Source organism: Sminthopsis crassicaudata, chromosome 4 (assembly GCF_048593235.1).
Source record: "Sminthopsis crassicaudata isolate SCR6 chromosome 4, ASM4859323v1, whole genome shotgun sequence".
NCBI lineage: Eukaryota > Metazoa > Chordata > Mammalia > Dasyuromorphia > Dasyuridae > Sminthopsis > Sminthopsis crassicaudata.
The window spans coordinates 387,487,063-387,514,941 of record NC_133620.1 but is presented as its reverse complement, the minus strand read 5'-3'; the positions used below and the strand labels follow the sequence as shown (position 1 = coordinate 387,514,941).

At 35.4% G+C, this 27,879-nt stretch overlaps 1 protein-coding gene and 1 long non-coding RNA gene across 3 annotated transcripts in view; one reads left to right on the top strand and one right to left on the bottom strand.

Annotated features, from left to right (window-relative positions):
* The window catches only part of GPR137B (G protein-coupled receptor 137B), an 89,852-nt gene extending 89,208 nt beyond the window's left edge, over positions 1–644 (bottom strand). Inside the window, exon 1 of the mRNA XM_074262468.1 lies at positions 44–644. Within this exon, the coding sequence (XP_074118569.1) occupies positions 44–412 (369 nt within the window). The 5' untranslated portion in view covers positions 413–644. The remainder of the gene's footprint in view (positions 1–43) is intronic.
* A 409-nt stretch (positions 645–1,053) lies between these two features.
* On the top strand, positions 1,054–27,679 carry LOC141539543 (uncharacterized). Of its 2 annotated transcripts, XR_012481325.1 has the most exons (5): positions 1,054–5,025; positions 5,123–5,209; positions 6,065–6,157; positions 7,001–7,086; positions 27,242–27,679. It is a non-coding gene; the product is annotated as an uncharacterized LOC141539543 (long non-coding RNA). The 2 variants fall into 2 exon arrangements; XR_012481324.1 differs by having other exon boundaries at positions 1,054–5,209.
* The last annotated feature ends 200 nt before the right edge of the window (positions 27,680–27,879 follow it).

The following is a 27,879-nucleotide window of genomic DNA, read 5'->3' as shown; positions in this document are numbered from 1 at the left end:
CCCCTCGGGGGCCGCGGACCCCCACCCCTCCCCCTCGCCTCACCTGCGTGAAGTACAGGTTCATCAAGGTCAAGGTGAAGAACTGGAGGCACACGGGAAAGCAATAGAGCAACCAGAAGACGAAGGGGCTCAGGGAGTTGGCCGCGACGAAGTCTTTGAAGTAGAAGGAGAAGAGGATGGTCCGCAGGGAGGCCCAGAAGAGGCAGAGGAAGAGGAAGACGGTCTGGTAGCTGAAGCGCTTGTGCCCGTAGTGCAGGACCAGCCAGAGCTGCACGTAGATGAACACGAAGAGCAGCGAGTAGAAGATGGTGTACACGATGGTGAGGCCGAGCTTCACGTAGGGGGGCACGGCGGGAGTGAGGGTGGGTGGCAGGGAGTCGTTTCTCACTGGGTCCCATTGAGGGACCTCCATCAGAAAAGCGAGGGCTCGGCCGCACCGGGCTGCAGGCGCCGCTCGGACTTCATGGAGTCCTCCGGCTGCGTCCGCGGAGGCTGCAGGCGCCGCCGCCGCCGCCGCCGCCGCCGCTGCTGCTGCTGCTGCTGCTCCCCCTGCTGCTGCTGCTGCTGCTGCTGCTGCTGCTGCTCCGGCCGCCGCTGCCGCTGCTGCTGCTGCTCCTGCTCCGGCCGCCGCCCCCTTTCATCTTGCTAGGCTGGGAGCTCAGAAACTGAAAGAAAACAAGCTCGCACTTCCTCTTTGGCTGCCCTGGGTCCGCCGGCCCCGGCACCACATGATCGCGGCGCTGCCGGAGTGATTCATTAGCGCTGCCTTTGTCAGCTATTGGCAACTTAACCGCAGCCGCAGCGGCGGAGGCAGCCGCACGTCGTGCTCCTGCTGCTGAGCCCGAAGCAGCGGCCGGGAAATCATCCCTCCGGGCCCTCTCCATCTCCGCGTGCTGCCCGTGAGGGGGAGGGGGCCAGCTGCAGCAGCAGCAGTGGCTCGGGCCACAGCCACCAAAAACCAACCCTCCGGGCCCTCTCCGAACCCGCGTGCTGGCCAAAGGTGGGGGGTGGGGGGTGGGGGGCAACCGCAGTAGGGCTCGAGCCTTAGGGCAGGGAGAGAATACTCTTTTTGGGGTTTTATTTAATTGGTTGAGAACTTTGGAGAACAGTTTAGTAGTTGGTTACTGTATTAGTCAACGACTCAATTTCTCTTTTGCCTGTACTTTATAAATTGCTTTGCAAACCGGTAAAGTGCTATCTACATGCTAGCTATTCTGGATAACAGGTTAAGGGGGATGGGACAAATTGAAGGAAGGCATCCAAGCCTGATAAGATTGGAAAAACCCGGTGCGATGTTACTCGAAAAAGACTAGACTTCCGTTTGGACCCCAAAGGCAGAACTAGGAGCTAATGGTATGGTTCAGTGAAAAGTTTTCTGAACATTATTATTCTACTTCACCAACTTCACCCCTCGGGTCTCATCTGCAAGATGAGGTCATTCCAACTTCTTAGAACCCAACCAACCCTGTAATGATACTTCACTGAGGAAAAGATTTCAATTAAAAAAAAAAAAAAAAAAGAAAAAGAAAACAAAAACAAAAAAAACCAGCTGTGCAGAAATTGAATAGGCTAGCTTTGGGAGATTGTGAGAGCATTACCATATTTTTGGAAAGGACCTTAGAAGTCATTAAATCCAAGTGGGATGAGAAAATGGATTTTCAGGAAGGTTAAGTGATTTCTCCAAATCAGCAGCAAAATTGAACCCAAGTGTTCTAGCACAGACCAATGTTCTTTCCATGGTACCACAGTATCTGCACCGTGGTGGGTTTTGCTCATTGGAGGGAATCCAGTCTGGGTCGGGTGATCCTGGGTTGGGAAGGTTGGGGGAATAGATTTGATGACCTTTCCGGATACAGGGGGGGTATATGATTTCTAGACTCCTTCCAACCCCGAGAACCTGTCAGTGGGGGACAAGGATAAGGAACGGAGGGAGAAAGAGGCAAGTCTGCTTATCCAAGGGGAAAGATCTATCTGGAAATCTGCTCCCTCAACACTCTCATGTGGTTTTTCAGTCATATCAAAGGCTGGTTTTCTATCTCTGTCTTTGTGGATTTGTTTGAAACAAGAAAACGGCCTCTCTTGCCTTTACCTCTTTTTCCTGCTTAATTTCTTAACTCCTGGAAGTATTTGTGATGGATGTACCAGTTAGCCACAGAAGCTTGACCTCAGAAGTTGAACCAAGCACAAACCAAAATACCCAACGGTGACAGGAGTTTATAGTAGAGAAAATAGCATTGAGTTTACATAAGAAGACCAGGATTAAAGTTCTGATTCTGATACTTACTGGGTCACCTCTCAATTTCTGATTTTTTTTCAGTAAAATGGGAATTATGATACATATATTTACTTACCTTGTTGATTTATTGTGAAGATTAAATGAGAGAATGTAAAATTTTAAAACGCCACATAAATGTCATCTACTTTTATTACTGTCATCTCTTTGGCAGTACTAGCTGTATTTTCTGTTGATCTGGGCTCCCTGCAGAGTCAGCAAGCTGGTAAATGCTGCTTGAGCAGAATAGGATTATGACTTAACTCACTTTGCAACTGAAAGAATTAGGAGATAAAATGATGTTATTTTCAGCATATGGCTTCCCATCAGAGAAACATCTCAAAGTGTCTGTTCATCAAAATAATTTCTCTATTTGCTTTTCCTGAATGTGTTCCACCATTGTTCCCTCATTCCATGATTATTTATTAATGATTGGGCTCACAAAATATAGAAGGCACTTTACCAATAAACGGGTAGGGAAGCCAAAGACGTTTGGCCACATCTTCCTTAACCTGTTAATGATAATAGCTAGCTAGCATTTATGTAGCGCTTTATAGTTTATAAAACACTTTACAAATATTAGGTCATTTTATCCTCTTGATAGCTCTGGGAAGTAGGTGCTATTACTAATCTCATTTTGCAATTGAGGAAAATGAAATAGACAAGGTTAAATGGTTTGCTTGGGGTCACGAATTTAAAATAGCAAAAACTAGATTTTAACTTAGGTTTTACTGACTCCTGGTTCTGTGATTTTTGCTACTTTGGTTTTTTTTTAGTAGTATATTATTTTTCCATTTACATGTAAAGATGGTTTTCAATTTTAATTTTTATAAGATTTTGAGTTCCAATTTTTTTCTCTCTCCCTCCCATATCCCCCCATTCCAAACAAGCACTCTGATAGAATTATACTTGAACATTAATTTTTTTAATTTTATACTTTTTTATTTACTGGATATATGTATGCATGGGTAATTTTACAGCATTGACAATTGCCAAACCTTTTGTTCTAATTTTTTCCCTCCTCCCCTCCCCCCTGCCATGGTAGGTTGACCAATACATGTTAAATTTGTTAAAGCACAAATTAAATACAATATATGTATACATTGTACATTTATTTTTAACATATTTCCATATTAGTCATGTTGGGAAAGAAAAATCAGAACAAAAGGGAAAAATCATGAGAGAAAAAAAAATAGAGCAAAAGGAAAAAAAATGGTGAAAATAGTATGCTTTGATCCACATTCAGTCTCCGTAGTTCTCTTTCTGGATGCAGATGGCATTTTCCATCAAAAGTTTATTGAAATTGCCTTGGATCACTGAATTGCTCAGAAGAACTAAATCTACCAGAGTTGATCAATCACACAGTCTTGCTGTTGCTGTACACAATGCTTTCCTGGTTCTGCTTGCTTCACTCAGCAGGTAAGTCTTTCTAGGCTTTTTTGAAATCACCTCTTTCTTATAGAACAATAGTATTCCATTACATTCAGAGCCATAACCTATTCATTAGCTTTTCTGTTTTAATCTTCTCTCTTCACCTCTAATTTGAGAAAAATTATTATATGTTCTAATTTCCAATATTAGTTTATTGGAATAATATGTTACACTATAATATATATACTATATAGTCCATACTATACTATATATACTATAGTCCAACTAAAACACCTGCTAGATCCATCTCTTTTTTTCCACTTTATCTTTTCTTTCTTTTCCCTCTTCCTTGCAAACTTTACTCCTACATTCTGACTCTGTAATCCCCTCCCTCATAGGACTGAGAAAGAGGGGGATTGTGGAATATGTGATACAATGTCCCTGACTGTCTCTATCCTCTGTATGTTAACTGTGCTATATGAATATTTCATGGAGTTGGGTATTCCTTTTCTTTTTTTAACATACTTTTTAAATCAACCTTTTCAAGTTGAGGATAACTGGTGATTCCCATTTGTGTGTTTGTATTTTTAAAAATTTACTATTTTATTATTTTTAGTCTTCCAAAGTACATTTTCATCCTATATTTTATAACTCTAAGAGATTTCAGGTCAGAAGAAGAAACTGGAAAAGATGTAACTGGTATGAAGAGGAAAACCAGAGAAGCTCTTCTGTTTTATGAATAGTAGGGTTGAAAAGTTCCTTAGTTTTACTTCCATCCAAAACCCACTCTCACAATCCCCTCCATTATGTAGCATTCTATTCTATTCAGGCCTATTCTCATAAGGAAGGCAATACTTCCTACTCCAGTCTATCCCTCTGTTCTATCCCCATGTTCTATCCCTCTTCCCACAGACCCTCCCTGTTTATATTTCTTAAAGCCCTTTATTTCTTGAGCCCCTTTGACACTTATAATTTTGAATTTAATTAATTTAATATATATATTTTTAAATATAATTTTGAATTTAATTAGCTACCTATGTTAAGATCTATATTTCCTAGGTCCCTGCCATGTAAATTGGGCTAGCTTTTTCTAAGGCCTTCACCTTAGTTTATTTCTTTTTCTTAAAAGATATTGAAAAATTTTTTGCTTAGGTTGTTGACATAGATTCCTAGTCACTTAAGTATATAAGGTCACAGGCTTCCAGATTCCTCTCTGAGGAATCCCTAACAACATGACCAACACAAGGAAGCTGTGTTGCCCTCAAACAATCTGCTAACTTCACAGAATAACCTAGAGCTGGCGGAGGCCCAAGAGATCATCCGTATTAACTAACTCGTTTTACAGGTGAGGCTCAAGGAGGCAGAGCTACCATATTACACAGGTAGTTAGTTAACTTTAAAAACAACCTTTTGTAGATATTTTCTGTTTCTCGAATCATGATAGTATCCCATATATATCTCTTCCTGACCCTCTTTCAGGGTCATCTTATATGATGCGGTTCAAGGACCAAAATGAAGAACTGAAGTTATTGAAGAATTCACAATGGCCATTCTCTTTGGCAAAAGGTTTTATTTTATTACCATTATTATTATAAAAATTATTGTATTTATTTTTATTATTTATTTTATTATTATTGAATAATAATTTTTATAAATATTATATTAATTTTGGGGAATAAATTACAGACAAAATGAAGAGATGCAATAGATATCGAAATGGTAAATATGAAATAGAGTGGAAAAGCATATAAAGACAAGTACCTCAGTGGAAATCACAATTATCCAGGAGAAAGGGAACATCCTATGAAGTGTGGGCATGTCAGCTAAATCCTGAAAGGGACTTAGCCCCTTAAAAGAGTTAGTTGTAAGGAGGAGAAGTGGGGTTGGGAAACCTAGTGGAGTTAGGGGAGAGACCATGGGCATGGGGGAAGGGAAGGGGAAAGACACCCAGAGGCAGAGTGCCTTAGAGGACTGACCCAAAGGAAGGCAGCAGCCATGGGACGGCCCATAAGTAGATTTTATAGGGAAAATTTAACCTCAGGGACATGACTGGGATTTCTGACAGGGCCTGGCAATGTGACACTGCTGGAGATCTCTACAGGGGGTGGGTCTCAGGGGTTTGATATAACTTGGATTTCAGACTGAATGACCTCCCCAGAGGGTGGACTATGGAGCTAAACCAATCTCTATCTGAGCCTTCTCCCTTCCTGCCTCAGGGATCAGTTTTTTAGTTTCTCTCCCTCCAACACACTATTCAGGACCTCATCATTATATAACTCAAGAATTATGTAATTCTTGAAAAAAAATATATTCGTGCAACTGACTGATACATTAAAAAAAAAAAAAATCTAACACCCGAGGACTCTCCAGGAAGAGATAGGTTATGGATGTTTTCTCCTATCTCTTCATTTGTATATTTAGAAACAGTTCTGGCCCAGAGCCTGAGAGGAAGATGCTTGAGGGGGAGGAAAAGAGCTTCTTTCTGCCGGAGGATGGCCTTCTGAACTTCAAAAGGTCAGAAAAATCTATATTTCTTATAGGCACCCCTAGCAGTGAACCCAGAATGTTAATATCCACATAAGGAGCCAAAATAGAACTGGCAATATGGAAGAAAGGCAGTTTTAAGGGCTCCACAAGGAACCCATTAGAAAGAAATATAATTAAAGGAAACATGAAGACTCAGGAAAAAGGAGAATAGGGTTTCTAAAACTAGGCACCAGTAGTTTACCCCTTTGCCATATATATTCTAAGCTTGAGCCCTCTTTCCTCCGAGAGCCATATAAAGTTGTTGGAGAATGTGCCCCAAGTTTGCAGATGTTTTTGTACCAAATATTCTTGTGCTCATGTCTAAAAACTAAGAAATTCTTAATAGCCAGTTGATCGGCTTCCCTTGTTCATTATTGATTGCTATCTTGCAGTTTCTTAGCGTTGTCCCCAGAACCCAAAGGGAAGAAGTAACTGACCTCTGGGGTCAGCCTGCTGGTACAAGTAGGAATTGACTTTCACTTTAAAAATGCATGAATTTTAGTTGTATGTGACTTTTACTCCATTCCTAAAATTCACTCCCTCCTCACTTTTGCCACTGAGTCAATTGACTGACTTAGTAAATGAGTACTATGCCCAGCTTTTTTGCCTCACTGGAGAAATGAACTGTGACAGACCTAAGGGTGACTCTGGGATTTGCTTCAATGCCCGCCCTTTGATGCGGTGACTTTTACTACCTAGGTATGCACAATAGAAAACAAGAGATTGGGCCCCAAGAGAAAAAGCCAAGTTAGCACTTTAGGCCGAAGCCTGGGGAGTCAATCACACCCAGAGTCTAATTTGCATTTTTTCCTCTTTGGTTGCCTTACACAGTAACCCTTTTGTTGTTTGTAAAGAAAAGAATGTATTCACCACCCACAACTACAATGAGATGCTTCCTAGGGATTGGAGAATCAAAGGTTGGTTTGTTTGGTTTGGGTTTTTTGGGGGTTTTTTTTGGTTGTTTTTAGTTTTTTCTTTTCAACTGGAAAGTAGGGAGCCTGAGAGAAGGGAAAAACAAAAATGATATTTGCAAAACTGGTTTAGAATCCTTCCGTATTTCTCTCAAATTAAGGAGTTTTTTTGGTTTTTTTTTTTTAATTTGTTTGTTTGTTTTTTTGCCTCGGGGAATTTTTGAAAGAGATAGCTTTCACTGGGGAGATGGTAGCTAGCAAACAACAGAGTAAACCCATGATTATAATACAGTCTGAGGCAGAAATCAAAGTTGGGAAGGGAATTGGCCTTTTGGGAGAAAACATTTTAAATTAACTCAGTTAGAATAGAGCTGAGTCCCAAACAATACACCCCTGAAATACAATTTGTAAAAGTTATGGGTTTAATATAGCACTGGATGTTTTAAAGTGGAAAGAAACATCAATAACTATAATGGGTTGTATTTTTGACCTTTGTGTAAGCCCATGGAAGGACTGGCTTTGGATCAGGAGAGTATTTACTTTGTACTGATCTATCTGGAGAGACATATTGGTTGATGGATGAGTTCAGGGAAACCTTTGGGTACTTGATCATGGACTTAGTCCCCATGAGGACCAGCAGAGGAAGTGGGAAATGGGATCTTCCACAGGGTCCTAAAGCAAGGACTCACATCTAGTCAATCAATAAGTACTTATTATAATAAATAAATGATTATTGATTATCGAATTGATTATTGATATTATTGAATTGATTATCTTCCTCTGTCAGGAAGAAGCCCATTTCTCTATTATCAGATAAAACCAATTCCCCAATATCCAATTGTATAGAGTAATTGTGATTGTGCACATGGACCTCCTTTCTCTATCCCTCAAACCTCTGTGCATCTTTAAACAACCTTTGAGACATTGATCAGCATATCTTTAGACAGGTCTGAGACCTGGTCTGCCAGGTGCATTACTTCTAGCTCAAGTCTCTGCTTCTGGGAAGACTTAGGCCTTAAATAAAGGGCTTCAATAAAGTTAAATTATTAAATTTTATTTAATATATTTAAGTATAATTATAATATAAATACAAATAAATATAACTATTAAATATAAATAAATTAAATATGAATAAAATATATTAAATATAAATTAAATAAAATTAATATATAAAATATAAAAATAAATTAAATATAAATACAAATAAATATAACTATTAAATATAAATAAATTAAATATGAATAAAATATATTAAATATAAATTAAATAAAAATAATATATAAACTATAAAAATAAATTAAATATAAATAAATATGTTAAATAAAAAATAAATATAAATTAAATAAAAACAAGATATAAATATAATATATTAACTATAAATATATAATAAATATAAATTAAATATAAAATAATTTAATATAAATATATATTAAATATAAAATAATAAATACATTAAATATAAATATAATATATTAAATATAACTATAAATTAACTAAGGGGCTTAAATAAGGTTAATTAATAAAGTTGAATAAAACTTAGCAAATATCTTTCACTATAAAAGATCTGGTTATAAAGAAGATATTGTTAAAAATTAATTTTATAATTATAAAAATTTTTTTGACAGTACATATGCATGAGTAGTTTTTTTTTTTTTTTTTACAACATTATCCCTGGTATTCATTTTTCCAAATTATCCCTCCCTCCCTCTACTCCCTCCCCTAGATGACAGGCAATCCCATACATTTTACATGTATTACAGTATAACCTAGATACAATATATGTGTGTAAATCCAATTTTCTTGTTGCACGTTAAGAATTGGATTCCGAAGGTGTAAGTAACCTGGGTAGATAGACAGTAATGCTAACAATTTACATTCACTTCCCAGTGTTCCTTCTCTGGGTGTAGTTATTTCTGTCCATCATTGATCAGCTGGAAGTGAGTTGGGTCTTCTTTATGTTGAAGATATCCACTTCCACCAGAATACATCCTCATACAGTATTGTTGTTGAAGTGTATAGTGATCTTCTGGTTCTGCTCGTTTCACTCAGCATCAGTTCATGTAAGTCTCTCCAAGCCTCTCTGAATTCATCCTGCTGGTCATTTCTTACAGAGCAATAATATTCCATAACCTTCATATACCACAAGTTATCCAACCATTCTCCAATTGATGGACATCCATTCATTTTCTAGTTTCTAACCATTACACAAAGGGCTGCCACAAAAATTCTGGCACATACAGGTCCCTTTCCCTTGTTTAGTATTTCTTTGGGATATAAGCCCAGTAGTAGCACTGCCCGGTCAAAGGGTATGCACATTTTGATAACTTTTTGGGTGTAGTTCCAGATTGCTCTCCAGAATGGCCTGACAGTATCCCAGTTTTCCCACAGCCCCTCCAACATTCATCATTATTTGTTCCTGTCATCTTAGCCAATCTGACAGGTGTGTAGTGATATCTCAGAGTTGTCTTAATTTGCATTTCTCTGATCAGTAGTGATTTGGAACACTTTCATATGAGTGGATATAGTTTCAATTTCATCATCTAAAAATTGTTCATATCCTTTGATCATTTATCAATTGGAGAATGGTTTGGTTTCTTATAAATTAGGGTCAGTTCTCTATATATTTTGGAAATGAGACCTTTATCAGAACCTTTAACTGTAAAAATATTTTCCTAATTTGTTACTTCCCTTTGAAGAAGATATTTGCTAATTCTAATTCTAAGCCCACTATGAAGAATTCTTTCTCTCCCTCATAGTGCCTTACCTTTAATGGTACTTTTCTGCTAACTCTGGTCAGTTTAATCTGCCAGTAAGTGGTTTATTCCCATCTTATGGAGTATTTCCTTTCTTCAGGTTAAATTGTGAGTTCCCCTGAGAAACTTGTCTTTTCTCCTGTTAACTATATACTTTCCTAACTTTATTTCATGCTTGCCACTCTTGATGCCCACTTTACCTCCTACTTGTGTCTGTAACCTATTCCCTTAAATAAACTTGCCTTTTGGCAAAGAGAGTGCCCATTGTTGAATTTGTCATATGTTTTTTCCAGCTAGGAATTGCTATCCCAATTTCATTGCACGCCTATTATGTATCAGGCACTGTGCCAAGCATTGGGGCTACAATAAGGCAAAAAGCTCTCAAAGAGCTCATAATCTAATGGAGGAGACAATAAGCAAAAACATATGTGGAAATAAACTACAGGATAAATTGGAAGTAAGCTTAAATTAAAAATTTTATCCTCCAAAAAAAGGAATTGAAAGGAAGGGAATTAGAAAGGTTTGGGAATGGCTTATGAAAAATGGGACTTTAATTGGCATTTGAAGGAATCTAGGGAAGACAGGAGGCAGAAATGAGGAGGGAAAGAATCCAGGCATGGGTACAGTCACAGAAAATTCTGGAGGCAAAAGATGCATTGTTTTATCGTGGAACAGTACTGGATCAGAGAGCAAAAAAAAGGATTTATTATAATCTCCAGAGAAAGGGCAACTCCCAACAGACAAGGTGTCAGTATAGGAGTGCAAACTGCAAAACACAAGATTAAATAGACCCTAAACTCAGAAGCCCCCACCCCACCTTGACTTTTTCTTCCATTGCCTGAGGGAATCCAGGCTTATACTCAACTCAGAAATCAAAAAGAATACTAGTAAATAAACTCAATTCAAATTTCCCTAGAGAACTGCTATATAAGCAGATACTCTTGGATGAGAGAATTCTGTTACCTGAATTCCCAAAGCCATCATCACCTTTAAAAGAAGTAATTAAATTGATTCTGGAAGCTAGAGGGAACCACTGGAGTTTAGCGAATAAGACAGGTGACATGGTTGGACCTGTGATTTAGGATAAGCTTTGTGGATGAATGAAGGATGCCCAGGAATGGTGAGACAGAGGCAGACCCACAGCAGGCTATTTTGGAAGTTCCTGCATAAGGTAATGAGAATAGTTAACTCTGAGTGAGGTTACCACTGAGGGCACTTATGGACCCTCAAGGGTCTCCAGAGGCCCAGAGCCCCAAGTTGGGCCAGCAGTATGGGAAATTCAGTGGGTCTCAGAACAGAGATTCAGCAGCTAAAGCCTTAGTGAGGGTGGGGGTCCACCCTGAACAGATCATCCATTCATTCAGTCTCTTCTTAGAACAGAATGGGAGTAAAGATTTCCCAGTAAGTCCTGGATTCCAGGATCAGTCTACAGAGATCCCAGCTAGGCCAGAAACTCAAGAGTTATCTAGAACAGATAGTTATAAGAATGATTTAGCAAAAAGTAATAAAGAGCTATTATGAGGTCAGACAAACCCAGAGAGGAAAATAAATGCAAGAAAAGCTCCATCATGAGATCAATTGGAATTCCAAAAGGAAATGACATGAATTTTAACAATTGAATTTAAGATATATTACAAATGAAATGAAAGCTCTGGAAATTATACTTGGAAAGGGATAAATAGCTTCGAACAAGAGGTACAAGACCTTGCCCAAGTAAAAGACTCCCTGAAAACTTAAATAGACCAAAGTGAAGTTAATGATTCCATAAGATCAGATTAAAAAACTAAAATAAAATGTAAGATATAAGGTATCTCATAACAAAAACCACTAACCTGGAAAACAGATCAAGGAGAGAGAATTTAAGAATCATAAAAACCACCTGATAGCCAGAACAACAACAACAGCAAAAAACAAAAACAACAACAAAAAAAACCAAACTTGTATATCATTTTAAGAACTCATGTAAGAAAACTGCCAGATCTCATGGAACTAGAAGGCAAAGTGAAACTAGAAAGAATCTACCAGTCTATCTCCTGCAAGAAATCTCAAAATGAAAATTCTCAGGAATATTGTAGATAAAACCAGAATTTCTTTGTCAAATTAAAAAAAAAAAAGTATTTTAAGCAGCCTAAAAAAAAGAGATCAAGTACTGAAACGTAACAGTCAATATCATACAAAATTTAGCAGCTAACTCAAAAAAGAAGTGGAAAGTAAGAAATATAATCTCCCAAAAGCAAAACACACACACACACACACACACACACACACACACACCTACATGTACACAAATGTATTTCTGAGTTTCTAATTTTTTTCTGTGTTATCTGATGGCCCTGAGAAACTCCCCAAAAATTCCCATTTATTTTCTTATGCCAAGCTGAGATAAAACTAATTAACTGCAGTGGGGAAAGTCCGAAGGGATAACTGAGGAAAATAGATTTTTAATGAAATAGAAGATTTCGAAGCATTCCAGATAAAGAGACTGGAGGTGACTAGAAACTTTGAAATACAAACATGGAAATAAAAGGAAAAATAAAATGGTAAGCACAAGCAAGCAATTAGAAAAGACTTTATAAGAGTTAAGTGTAATCTCCAGTGCCTTTTTAACTCCAGGAGCAAATACAAAATTCAAAATCATTCACAACCTAGCCTCCATCTTCCTTTGCAATCTCTTTATACTTTATTCCTCACCCTGTACTCTGATCCAATGGCCTTTTGGCTCTTCATCAAACAAGAGCTGAACTCAAGGCATTTTCACTGTACCTGGATGCTCTCCTTAGCTGACCTCCTTGACTTCCTTTAGATTCCAACTAAAATACTTTATATAGAAAGTTTCCCTTAATCCTTCATTCCAATCCTTTACCTCTTTTAGTAATTTCCTATTTTTCTGGTACATAGGTGGCTTTGCATATAAGAAAATTTTAATTTAAAATAATCAAAATTATCCATTTTATACTTCAACAATGCTCTCACCTTATAATAATTTAAGGTCTTATACTACTGATTTTGCTCCTTTTACATCTTTCCCCTCCCTCCCTTTTCCCCTAAATTTCCCTTTGAAGTTCCTAACCTTTTGTTCTTCCAAATGAACTGTTATAATTTTTTCCCTATATTTAGTAAGATACTTTTTTTTAGTAATTTAATTGGGATGGCATTTGTCATTTTTTCTTAATGTTGGCCTTACCTAGTCATGAACAATAGATATCACTTCAATTATGCAGATCTAACTTTATTTATATAAAAAGTATTTTATATTTATGTTCATATAATTCTTCTGTATGTTTTAGCAAATATATTCTCAGGTATTTTATACTTGTAGTTAATTTAAATGGTCAAAAACAATATCAAATACTATTTTTCTCCATAGTTTTACCATATTCCCTTTTTTTATTAAATCTATTTTAGCTTTAATTTTATCTTGTTTCATGATTACTATCCCTGCTTTTTTTATATAACAAATTCTACTCCTAATCTTCATTTTATTTTTGTATGTATCTTTCATTTTATAGCATTTTATGAAAGCAACATATTGTTGAATTAAAATTTTTAATCTGCTGTAAGTTTTGATTTTATGGGTAAATTTATCCCAGTTACATTCTAACCAATAATGACTTGTATTTTCTTCCTTCCCATTTTTCCTCACTATCTTTCTCAACCTATTTCTATCCCTTCCTTACTCTTCTCATTAATTTCTAGCACTACCTTGCCTTTCTCTTTCTTACTTTATTCACCATTCCAAGATTATTTCCCATATCCCCCCAAGCTCATCTCCTTGTTCTCTTATTTCTTAATGAATTTAGATTTTTATCCCCTTCTAAATATATATGTTGCTCCCTCTTTAACCATTCCTGACGAGAGTAAAGTTCTAGCACTCTCTGCCCCCTACTAGCTTCTTCTCTATCAATTTTTCCTTTTATGCCTCATTTGTATAATTATTCCTTTTTAATATTTCCCTGCACAGTTTTATGTTTTTAGAATCACCCATCATATTTAGCTTAGCCAGAGTCTTTCTTTCAAATTATTCAAATAATGATAATAATCATAAAAGTGGATAATACTTTCACATATAAGAAATAAACAATTTGATCTTATTGAGTCCCTTATAATTGGTCTTTATTGTTTACCTTATATTTCTCCTGAATCTTAGATATTGAATTTTCCATTATGTTTAGCTGTTTTTGTCACAAATAATTGAAAGTCTTTTGGTTCATTAAATATCCCTTTTTTTTTTTTTTTTTTTTTTGCCCATTCAGTATTATACTTAACTTTGCTGGGTTGGTTACCCTTTGTCATAATTTCAGTTCTCTTGCTCTATAAAATATAGCATTCCAAGTACTACAATTCTTCAACATAGTAGCTGCTAGATATTGCGTATTCCTTATTGTAGCTACATAATATTTATATATTTTTGCGCGTTGTTTCCAATATTTTCTCTTTTACCTGGGAGCTTTGAAACTTGACTATGATATTCCTGTAAGTTTTCTTCCTGAAATCTCTTTCAGGTGGTGACCAGATGATTTTTTTCTATTTCTGCTTTGACTTCCTATTCTACAACTTCAGAACAATTTTCCTTGATAATTTATTGTAATATCATATCAAGGTTCTTTTTTTTTTAACCATAATTTTCAGGCAACTACTCTGATATTATTTCCCTTCAATCTGTTCTCCAGGTCAGTTTTTCTGATGAAATGTTTCATATTCTCTTTTTCCCCCTTCTTTTGATTTTGTTTTTATTATTTCTTGTTGTCTTAGAATGTCAGAGGTCAGAGGGGAGAGATCTAAGGGAATGACTGTTAATTGAAATAATAAAAATGAACAGAGAACAGAAGTGTCAGAGTAGAAGTAGTAACCCAGCTGTACTCTCCCAACATTCCCTTGCAAACAAATTTAAAATAATGCCTAGATTAGAATTTTGGAGTTGTAGAGCCAGCCATAGGTCAAAGTGAGACATTTTCCCAGCCTAAGACAATTTAGGAGACCAGCTTGGGGTGGGGGCCAGCCTAGAGCCCAGGGATAAGAACAGGCTTTTGAGCATTTGTAACAGTTGCAGAAGAACTTTTGGGAGATGGCAAGAGGGTAGGGTAATTAGTCAGAAAGAGATTACAAAGGACTTTTGTCTGGTGCTGGGTGCAGTTGGCCCTGATTGACAACTTTATTGCCCACATTCAATTCTGGGTTGCAGTTCCAAGGCAGAGAGGAGTATTAACACCTGTTGCTGCAGAAAATCAGGGAATCTGGTCAAAGTTCCAGGACTAAGAAGAACTTGTGACTGCAGAAGAACAGAGACCCTTCCTGGGTTAACATCAGAGTGAAATCAGGAGAGCAGTGACTATGTCTTTCCCTGGATCACACCACCTTGAAACTGAAAACTTTTGGACTCTCAGAATAAGCTCAGCACAGTGCCTTCCCATGATCGAGTGAACAAAGCCCAATTTTAACATAAAGTTCAAAATGAAGAAATAGTCTGGGAAAAATAAATAAACAACAAAAAAGAATTTAGAAACAGCTACATCCAAAGCCTCAAAGAAATATGTTAATTGGATACAAGCCAACAAGAATTCTTGGAAAAATTTAAAGAAATATATGTGGTAGAGGAAAAATTGGGGAAAGAAATGAGAGTGATATGAAAAAAAATATGAAAAGAGAATTAGAAGGGCTAGGGGAGTAGCATAATTGCTCCTGAATTCCCTTTTAGACAACTTTAAAATAGTGCCTGAAATCAAATTTTGGAGTGGAAAAACCAACTGAAGGTCAAGGTGAAATAATTTTTTAGCCCTAAGATAGCTTCGTAAGGTTTATCACACTATGGTGGTCACTGGGCCTATCAAGGCAATACCGGCATCAGACCTTGGAGGTTCTTGATCAATGGTAGTGTCAGTTTTGGGAACTCTCAGCCCACAGACTGTAAGGAGTTTAGATAACTGGTCAGAAAGAGATAGTTGGGAGCCCTTTTGCATTGCCTATATAAATACAAAACCTATGTTTGGACCACAGAGAGACAGGGGTTCTGATCATGGTTCCAGGATGTACAAGAGAGCTTTCAGTCATCCACAAGGAAGCAAGGGTCTAAGTTCCAAGGCAGAAAAGAGACTGATGTATGGAGCTGCAGGGGAGCAGGGACCCTAGTCTCAATTCCAAGGTTAAGAGGGCTAGCCCTTTTGGGTGTAGGGGAACAAGGTCTCTGCCTGTCTAAAAACCAGAGCACAGAACAATGCCTACAGCTCTCCTTAGCTCATACCACTTTGGAAGTACTGAACTGTCTCCCCAAATTAATTCTGAAAATAGCAGCATGAAAAACCTGCAGCTTGGGATAGCACTGCCTCCACCATGTAAGCAGAGCCCAACTTTAACATAAAGTTAAAAGTCAATAAGTAGGCTGGGAAAATAATCAAATGCAAAAAGAGATCCTGACCATTAAAAGTTACCATAGTAACAGGGAAGATCAAGACAAATCAAGATAATGATGTTAAAGAAATATATGAATTAAACATAAGCCCAACAAGAATTCCTAGGAGAGCTTAATAAGGGATTTTAAAAATCAAATAAGAGGTAGAAGAAAAATTGGGAAGAGAAATGAGAGTGATAAAAGAAAATTATGTTAGGATCTAAAAAAATGAAATGGTGACAAAGAAGGAGTGCAATGGGAAAAGGGGAAAGGGAGAGATAATGTAGGAAAAAATAACTGATAAAAAAAGGCATGCAAGGAAAAGCTTTTACAATGGAATAAAATGATGGTGTATGTGGGAGACAGTGATTGAACTGCATTCTCATGAAAATTGGTTCAAAGAAGGAAGAATATACATACACACAGATATATACATCTATGTATGTACACATATACATATATGTATATATACATATACGTGTATATATGTACACACACACACTCAGTTACGTAAAGAAATCTATCTTGCCCAAACAAGGATTTAGACAAAGGAAATAAGAAAAAGGGGAGGTGATGATCAAAGGTAGTAGAGCAAATTAAGGGAGGCAATGGTCAGAAACAAAACAGACTTTTGAGAAGGGACAGGGTAAAGAGAGACAGAAAGAGGGAAGAATAAGTAGAAAAAATAAGAGGGAGGAAAATACACATTTATTATAACTGTGATGTGAATAGGATGAACTCATCCTTAAAGCAGAAGTGAATAGCAGAATGAAAATAGTCAAATATAAACAGTCAGTTTTCAAAAGAAGAAATCAAAGCTATATATAGTCATATAAAAATGCTTTAAACCAGTGTTGATTAAAGAAATACAAATTAAAACAATTCTGAAACACCATCTCACACATATCAGAAATGATAAAAGCTAGAGGGGATGAAGGAAACTAGGAACTCTAATGAACTGCTGGCAAAGTTGGGAATGGATCCAATCATTCTGTAGAGCAATTTGGAACTTTTCCATTTTCTGTGCACACCGACCTAGAAATATCACTACTGGGTTTATACTCCAGATATGAAAGAAAAAGGGAAAGGCCCATATGTTCAAAAATATTTGTAACAGCTCTTTGTGGTGGCAAAGAATTGGAAGGACAGCCTATCATCTGGAGAATCACTAAACAAATTGTAGCTTATGATTGTGATAGAGTACTACTGTGCTATAAGAAATGTTTTTTAAAAATCATAGAAAGACTTATGTGAACTGATACCTAGGGAAATAAGCAAAACGAAGAGATCATTCACACACATTAACAGCAGTATTATAATAATGATCAATTGTAAAAGACTTAATTATTGTGATTTATACAATGATCTAACACAGTTCTAAAAGATTCATGATAAAAAGTGCTACCCACTTTGAGAGAAAGAAGTGAACTGAAGGCAAATTGAGTTAACCATTTTCTCATTTTCTTTTTTTGTTGTGATATGGCTAATATGGAAATGTTTTTGTATGATTTTATATGTATAATTGATATAATATCACTTGCCTTTTTAGTGGATGGGAGGGAAGGAAAGAATTTGGAACTCAGTTTTTTAAAGTAAAAAAAAAAAAAGTAATAAAAAGACCAAAAAGATAGACTATCAGATTCGAGAAATAAGAAAAGAAGTAATAAAACTTTAAAACCAAACAAACAAAAGTAGGATTCACAAGATCATGGACCTTAAGCTTAAAGGGTCCTTAGAGGAAATGTAGTTCCAACTTCTTCATTTTGCAGAAGAGGAAACTGAGACCCTAATGAAATTAAGTGACATGCAAATGATAATGCAAGTAGTAAGCATTATAGGTAAGATTTGAATCAAGGTCCTCTGCTGTATTTCCCTTCATTATTATTTATTTGGGCTGTTGTGGAAAGAGTTACACAAAAATAAATAAACCCACTGAAATTTTGGTTTAAGTCATGGTTCCACCACATATTAGCTATGCAAATTTGGACATGTTATTTAGCCCTATGGACCTATAGTTTCCTCAACTGAAAAATGGGAATAATAACATGTACCAGCAATATAATACTATCTCCAACATGGGGTTATGAGAATCAGATGTTATTAGGAATAAATATAAAAAAGAAATAAATATGAAGATAAAAGCATTTGTATGTCTTAAGGTTTGCAAAGTGATACACAGATATTTCGTTTAATCCTCACAACAATCCTGTGAGATAAATCCTATTATATTCCCTTTTTACAGATGAAGAAACTAAGATTAGGGAACTCAAATGAGCTGCTGAGGGTCATGCAGCTAATAAAGTATCTGAGGAATGATTTGGACTCTGGTCTTCCTGACTCTTGAGACAATACTCCATCCATCGCACCATCTATGTGAAAGCTCTTCACACCTCTACGATTGTATTTGGGATTTTCTTGGCAAAGATACCACTAAAGTGGTTTGCCATTTTCTTCTCCAGCTCATTTTACAGATGAGGAAACTGAGGCAAACTGGATTAAGTGACTTATCCAGGGTCATGTACTTAGTAAATATCTGGATCTAGATTTGAACTCAGGAAAATGAATTTTCCTGACTCCATGTTTGGCCCTCTGCCACTGCACCAGCTAGCTGGCCCTTCACATTTTGGCCTTAAGCAATCTTTCTAACTAACCTTTATGGTCATCCTTTCCTTCTCCTCTGCCATGTAATGTAAGCTAGTCAAGTTCTGCACACAGGATCTCCCATCTCTGTTCCTTTTACCTGGCTTTCCTCCATCCCCAGAATACATTTTCTTTTTATCTTTACTTTGTGGAGTCCTTCTTTTGCTATAAGATTCAATTTCATTTTCTTTTCCATGATACCTTCCTTTCCCTGCTAGTACCTTCTCTCCCAAACTACCTTGTACTTAATTATTTTGTAATATTTATATTTATTCACTTTATATTTAAATAGGTACTTCTGGAGAAAGAAATGGCAAACCACTCCAATGTCTTTGCCAAGAAAGTCCAAATGACCAAGAGTCAGACATGACTGAATTGATTGAACAGTAAGAACAATTTCTTGTCATCCTTCACCTTGCCCTTTAGAATATAAGAGCCTTTTAAGTAGGGATGGTTTCATTCTGTACTTTTATCATCAGCTCTTAGCACCGTGTCTGCAGCATTGTAGATATTTAATAAGTCCTTGTTGAATCTCTCTCTCTTTGCAGAAAGGGAATTATGGAGGACTCTGGGTTTAAAATATTGCATATTCAACAAGACTTGAAAAATGTCAATTAGTTTTGCTGACCTACTTTTCCTTCCTTTCTCTTTTTAAAGGAATATTATAATGGGTGTTTATCAGTGTGTGTGGGAAATATTATGACATACTAGAAAATAAAAATGATGTAAAATATGTCAATAAGTAATTTTAAAATTAATACAATCTTTGTTGATTGGTTTATGATTAGATGTGAAGATGGAAGCAAATTTAGAGGTCACTGACTCATTATTATTGGATTAAGAGGGAGAAAGGACTTTAGAGAGACCATTTAATGCAACCCTCTCATTTTACAATGATGAGGAAATGATGAGACCCACAGATTTTAAGGGACTTACTCAAAGTTAGATAATAAGTTACAAAACTATGACAAATCCAAATCCTCTAATTTAAGATCTAGCGCTTTGAAGAATAAATGAACAAACTACTATTCGGCTGAATATCTTACTCAGAAAGGAAGTGGGGGTAAGGATGTGTGTGATAAACACCATACATTTACATGATTTTTTCTTTTCTTTTTACTTCTTTTTTCATGTTTACTTTTAACACAATCTTTTAGATAATTAGCTTCCTCCTCAGGCCTAATAACCATTTCACTGGACCAATAGTGAAATATTGTTTTAAGTTTTATATTTTCTGAATCATTTCTTCAAGCCTTAAGACACTGCCTTTATATACACTAAAACCATTTTGAAAGCTATATTATTTCTTCTAGGCGATTGTTATTATTCTCATTTTAAAAAATAACATTGTTGTTAAGGATGACTCATATACATTTATATAGTTATTCTTATGCTTATACTACATATATTTTACATATTTATGCACCGTAAATTTAAATCATGTGACTTTCACAAGCACCCTGTGAAATAGGTACAATAAGTATTACAGCCTCAATTTATAGGTTAGAAAACTGAAGCTTGGAGGCAATAAGTGTCCTATTCCTTCATGATCTTACAGCTTGTTAGAAATAGACTTCAAATAGAAGTCTGTCCTGAATTCAAGCCCATGACTCCTTCCACCAAATCATGCTGCCTTTTATCATAATATGAATAACAATAGTCATAAGAACAATAAAAACAGCAATAATTCTATCCTGAATTCATGATCTGGGAAGATAGCAATTCTCACCTGATATTATTGGAATATATGTCTTAAAAAACACTTTCTCCAGGATTCAATGGGATATAATCCCAGTTTCTTTATATGTAAATTGAGAATCATGGTACTAAACTTATATTTCCCAATATTTATTTTAATGAATGAAACTTGAAAACTATGAAAGCTTTGAAATGTGTGTTATTTGCTGGGCAATTTGTTTTTCAGAATTTGATTCTTTTAATTCTAAATTTTAAATTTAGCCCTGACAATTTTCTTCCCAAGATCCTAGTTATTATTGTGTAATCATTTCAGCCCTAATTCAGACCCAATGTGGAGTTTTCTTGACAAAGATACTGGAGTGGTTTGCCATTTTCTTCTTCAGCTCATTTTACAGATGAGGAAACTGAGGCAAACAGCATTAAGTGATTTACTGGAGGTCATGGCTACTAAGTATTGAGATATTTACCAGTCAGCCAAACTAGCATTTATTAAATGCTTGCTTTGTGACGGACACTATACTAAAAGTAACAACATAATCTACCCTTTTAGGAAGTTTACCTTCTAAATATATACAGATTATATGGAAGATACTTAAGGCATCTGCAAATTGGACCAGAAAAGATTTTCTAAAGGATGTGGGATTTGAGCTGATTCCTTTTTTTTTTTAAATTAAAGCTTTTTATTTTTCAAAATAGTGGACAATTCTTCAATATTAGCCCTTGCAAAATCCTGTGTTCCAATTTCTTCCCCTCTTCCCTTCATGCCCTCCTCTAGATGGCAAGTAGTTCAGTATATGTTAAATATGATCAAAATTTATGTTAAATCCAATATATGTATACATATTTATGCAATTATTGTGCCATACAAGAAAAAGAAAAAGAGAAGCAAAGTAAAATGCAAGCAAACAACAACAAAGAGTGAAAATGCTATGCTGTGATCCATATTCAGTTCCCAGTCCTGTCTCTGGATATAGATGGCTCTCTTCATCACTGAACAGTTGAAACTGGCTTGAATCATTTGACCTGATTCTTGGGGGGAAAAAAAGAAAACAGAAAACAGAACATTCGACTTATAAATATTTCAAAATAGAGAAATACAAAAAAGGCAAATGAATTAATAATTAAGAAAAGACTAATCAATGAAATAATTTCCTTCATGTTTATAGGCTATTTTAAATTACTGAGGAATAAAGAGGAATCATTAAGAAATAAAAAGGATCTAAGGGGCTAAAGATAAAACAGGATATTTAAAAATCATCAGGGAAAGAAGAGATGAGTTAATATTCTTTGCACTACATCTTATGTTCTGCTATAAGTAAATTAATCTTTTATGGAAGGAGCAATGCAGTGGGAAGTCACTTGAATGGGAAGAGAAGAGGCAAGAAACAGAGAAACTGTAAAAGAATCTCTAGCCCACAGAGAAGGAAGAAGAATCTTTCTTAGTCTTTCAATAAATGAAGGAGATTATGGGGAAATGGGATAAAAGAAATGGAGAAAACAAATTGGAATGGATAGGCTCTTACTCTAGAAGGGAAATGGAAAGGTACGGTTAAAGGATATTTCCATGGTATGATGAGGGATAGATATCTATCTGTGATAAGAACTAGAGGGCCTTTTTTGGCAAAGAGTACCACAAAATAATGTTATTTAAGTTAAGTGTTTGGAGGGAAGATTTTGGATCCTCAGTATGATATAATAATTATATTAAAATAGGCCATATGATATTACATGTAAGATTATAAATACAAAGGCAAAAATAGTAAATATATCCTTTGCAAACTATATAACAATAGAAAGCATAATTAATGCAGAGAACAGAAGTAAAATATAGAAACTTAAATAGGCATTTAGCAATGACATTTAGAATAATGAGTGTGTTAAAAAAGAAATCATCATGAAATTAAAACTATTTCCACTCATATGAAAGAGTATTCCAAATCACTATTGATCAGAGAAATGCAAATTAAGACAACTCTGAGATACCACTACACACCTGTCAGATTGGCTAAGATGACAGGAACTAATAATGATGAATGTTGGAGGGGATGTGGGAAAACTGGGACACTGATGCATTGTTGGTGGAGTTGTGAAAGAATCCAACCATTCTGAAGAGCAATCTGGAATTATGCCCAAAAAGTTATCAAAATGTGCATACCCTTTGACCCAGCCATACTACTACTGGGCTTATATCCCAAGGAAATACTAAAGAAGGGAAAGGGACCTGTATGTGCCAAAATGTTTGTGGCAGCCCTTTTCATAGTGGCTAGAAGCTGGAAGATGAATGGATGTCCATTAATTGGAGAATGGTTGGGTAAATTATGGTATATGAAGGTTATGGAATATTATTGCTCTGTAAAAAATTATTTTACATGTAAAAAATTCACTCTGATCAAGTTGGTTATATACCAAGGATGCAAGGATGGTTCAACACAATGGGAAAAGACCAAGTACAAATTTTCTTTGTGCTTTAAAAAAATTCTAAAACACCATAAACAGAAGAGATATTTTTCAACAAAACAACAAAGACACTTATACAACCAAAAGCCAGCATAATTTTCTTTTTTTTATTTATACAGTTATCTTGCTGCACAAGAAAAATCGGATTGAAAGAAGGTAAAAAAAAAAACCTGAGAAGGAAAACAAAAATGCAAACAAACAATAACAGGAAGAGTGGAAATGCTATATTGTGGCCCACACTCATTTCTCACAGTTCTCTGTCTCTCTGGGTGTATCTGATTCTCTTCATCACTGAATAGTTGGAACTGGCCTGAATCATCTCATTGTTGAAGAGAGCCACATCCATCAGAATTGATCATTGTATAGTCTTGTTGATGCCATGTATGATGATCTCCTGGTTCTGCTCATTTCATTTAGCATCAGTTCATGTAGGCCTCTCCAAGCCTTTCTGAAATCATCCTACAGCCAGCATAATTCTTAATGGGGAAACATTAGAAAAATTTCTGGTACATACAGAGGTAATTCCTCTGCCACTATTTTGGTACAATTCTGAAAACATCAATGATAACTGTAACACAAGAGAATGAAATTACTCACATTTTGATGATTTCTTTTTTGATATATTCACTATTCATTGGCAAAGAAGAGATATTAGCTCTATTTGCAGATGGCATGGTGGTTTACCTAGAAACCTTACAGAAGCAGAAAAGAAATTGAGACTATTATTCATTCAATAAAGAAATGGGCTTTAATCCACAAAAAAGTCACCTTTTCTAAATAGAAAATACAAAAACCAAGAAGAAATAAGACTAATTTTATTGAAAACACAAAATACAAAAAATATTTGGGTTCCAACCTGTCAATATACACAAAAGACATTAATACAATGATAAAACCCCTATAGAAATGAAGAAAAAGTTAAATGAATGGAGACATTATTATTTATTGTTAAACTATTGATGATACTGATGAAATGAATTCATAGAGTTAGTGGTATACCAATCAAACTACTAGCAAGTTAATTTATAGAGCTAGAAAAGATACTAAATATTTATTTGGAAGGAAAAAAAATTCTAGAATTTTATAGGAAACACTGAAAAAATTGGAAGTACTTTGAGAGCTCAAACTCCATTATAAAGCACTAGATATCAAATCCATAGGTCATTGTAACAAAGTAGGTAAACAGGAATGATAAAGAATTGGATTTGAGAGCCTGGTGTTTGATTATCTAAAATATATAAGCTACTGAAAGTTCATGTAGGAGGACTGTATATTTGACAAGAACTAATAGTAAAACTGGACAGCAGTTTGGCAAAAAATTTGTTTAATAACATATCCATGTCATAATAAGTTATCCGCCTAAATATGAAAGTTATGCCATTTAAACAAAATAAGAGCACCATGGATAGATGTGCTTTCTACAGTTATATTTAGGGAGAGAATTCTCTTTTTTACTTAATATTTTATTCCTCCCCCTCTGTGTTACATGGAAAAACAATTTTTAACATTTGCCTTAAAATTTTTTGACTTTCAAATTCTCTTAATTCTTCCTCTTCCCTTCCTCATCAAGGCAAGCAGCTTTATGTAGGTAATACATTTGCAGTCATGCAGAACATACTTCACATTGGGCATATTGTGAAAGAAAATGCAGGGGGAAAAAGCCCAGAAAAATAAAGTTTTAAAAAAGTATACTTCAATCTGCATTCAGACCCTACCACTTCTTTATCTGAAAATGGATAACATTTTTCATCATGAGTCCTTTAGAATTATCTTAGATCATATATTTTTTTGAGAATAGATCATTACATAATATAGTTGTTATTATATACAATGTTCTTCTGGTTCTGCTCACTTCATTTTATATCAATTCATGTAAATCTTTGCAGGTTTTTCAGAGGGCATCCTGTTCAACATTTCTTTAACACAATAGTATTCCATCAATCATTTACATCTTATTCAGTCTTTCTCCAATTTATGGACATCCCTTCCACTTCCAATTCTTTGCCATCACTAAAAAGTTGCTATAAATATTTTTACAAATAATAGACCCTGTTTCTTTCCCTTTTTTAAAATCTCTTTAGGATCTAGACCTAACAGTATTATTGTTTGGTCAAAGGGTATGCATAGTGTTAATGCCCTTTGGGCATAATTCCATATTGCTCTCCAGAATGGTTGAATAAATATATAACTTCACAAATAGTGCATTAGTGTCTCATCCCCTCAAATTGTCATCTTCCTTTTCTGTCCTTTCAGTCAATCTGATAAGTGTGAGATGGTAGCTCAGGTTTGTTTTAATATTAATTTTTATAATTAATAGTGATTTAGAGCATTTTTCATCTATGGATAGCTTTGATTTCTTTGACTTAAAACTTCCTTTTCATATCCTTTGACCATTTTTTTTATCAATTGAGGAATCAAACTACAAATTTTATTCACTTTTCTACATATTTTAGAAATGAAGTTTTTATTGGAGAAACTTGTCATGAATTTTTTTTCCCACAGGTATGATTACTATGTATTTCTCTCCATCCTTTTTTTTAACCTGTTTATCCTATTTACTTTCTCCTTTTACCCTGTCCATTCTCAAAAGTGTTTTGCTTTTGACTTGTACCTCCCCCAATCTTTCTTTTCTTCTACCAGCACTCATATACTCCCTTTTCTTTACTCCCTTCCCCTCCTACTATTCTGTATGGTAAGATAGATTTCTATATCCAACTTAGTGTATATGTTATTTCCTCTTTGAGCCAATTCTGAGGAGAGTAAGGTTCACAAGCTCCCCTTCACCTTCCTTATTTTTCCCTCCACAGAAAAAGCTCTCATAACTCTTTTAATGTCAGATAATTGACCCCATCTACCTCTCCCTTTTCCCACTGCATACCTCTTTGTCTTGAGGAGAATTCTTAGTGAAATAATTAAATCATTTATCCCAAAAATTAGATAATTTTGATGCATGAAATTTTATTAGTAAAATCAATATATCTAGAACAATAAAACTAACAATTATCAATTGGAGAAAAATCTTTGCCTGAACTATTTCTGATAAAGGTGTGATATCTAAGCTATATTAGGCATTAGTAGAAATACACATAATCAAGAGCCAATCCACAAAATATATGTGAATAGAGGATATGAATAAATAGTTCTCTTATTTTTATTATTAAATTCCTTTTCCCTATAGACGTTTCTATCACTGTCAAAGACACCATCAATCTCCCAATCTTCCTAGGTTCACAGTCTGGGTATCATCGTCAACTCCTCTCTAACTCTCATCCCTCCTTTGATTTTATTCTTGCAGCATCTCTTATGCCCCCTTCTCTCCTCTGATACACTACTCTGCTGCAGGCTCTCATCACATAAACCTTGGATTATTGCAATAACCTACTGATAGGTCTTTCTGCTCCCAGAATCTGTCCACCTCAATCTATCAACCATATAATTGTTCATGTGATCCTCTTAAAATATCAGACTAATTATGTCACTCTTCTACTCAATAAGCTCCAGTACAAATACAAAATATAAAATTCTGTATTTGGCATTTAGAACCCTTTATAACCCAGGCTCTGACCTCCCCTTTTCCAGTCTTCTTACATATTATTCCTCCCTAAATTATTTTTTTCATAGATCATTTTCATAGACCTTTTGCAGGAACAAGATTCCCTTTTCTTTTTTTCATTTTTTCTTTTTATTATAGCTTTTTATTTACAAAACATATGCATGAGTGATTTTTCAACATTGACCCTTGCAAAGCCTTCTGTTCCAAATTTTCCCTGCTTCCTCCCCCATCCCCTCCCCTAGATGGCAGGTAGACCAATACATGTTAAATATGTTAAAATATATGTTAAATCCAAAATATGTATACACACTTATACAGTTATCTTGCTGCACAAGAAAAATCAGATCTAGAAAGAAAAAAAAAACCTGAGAAGGAAAACAAAAATGCAAGCCACCCTAAATTCTGAAATTGAGTGAAACTAACCTCTTTGTTATTTTCGGCATTTACCCTTGCAAAACCTTGTGTCCAAATTTTTCTCCCTCCTTTTCCCCCAACTCCCTCCCCTAGATAACAAGTAAAATGTGCCATTCTTCTAAACATATTTTCATATTTCTCATGCTACACAAGAAAAATTAGATGAAAAAGGAAAAATGAGGGAAAAAAGCCAATAAAACAACAAAAAGTTGAAAATACTATGTTGTGATCCATATTGAGTTCCCATTGTCCTTTCTCTAGGTGCAGATGGCTCTCTCCATCACAAGTCTCTTGGGATTGGATTGAATCACTTCATTGTGGAAAAGAACCACGTCCATCACAGTTTATCATCATATAATCTTATTGTTGCCGTGTACAATGATCTCCTGGTTCTACTCATTTCACTCAGCATCAGATCATGTAAGTCTCTCCAGGCCTTTCTGAAATCATCCTGCTGGTCATTTCTTATAGAACAATAATATTCCATAACATTCATATACCATAAAATGTTCAGCCATTCTCCAACTGATGAGCACCCACTCAGTTTCCAGGACCTTAACTCACAAAAAGTGTTGCTACAAACATTTTTGAACATGTGGGTCCTTTTCCCTTTTTTATGATCTCTTTGGGTTGTAGATCTAGTATAGACACAAAACAAAACACTTTTGAGGAAGGACTGGCTGAAAAAAGAATAGACTAATTGGGATATATATATATATATATATATATATATACACACATATATATAGTTAGAAATAGTAATTATGAAAAGAATTTTGAAGCAAGTTTCTTTGAGGAAGGTCTCATTTCTCAAATGTATAAAAACTGAGTCAGATTTATTCTTAAAAAAAAAAAAGCTATTTCCCAGTTGATACATGATAAAAAAGATATGATCGATT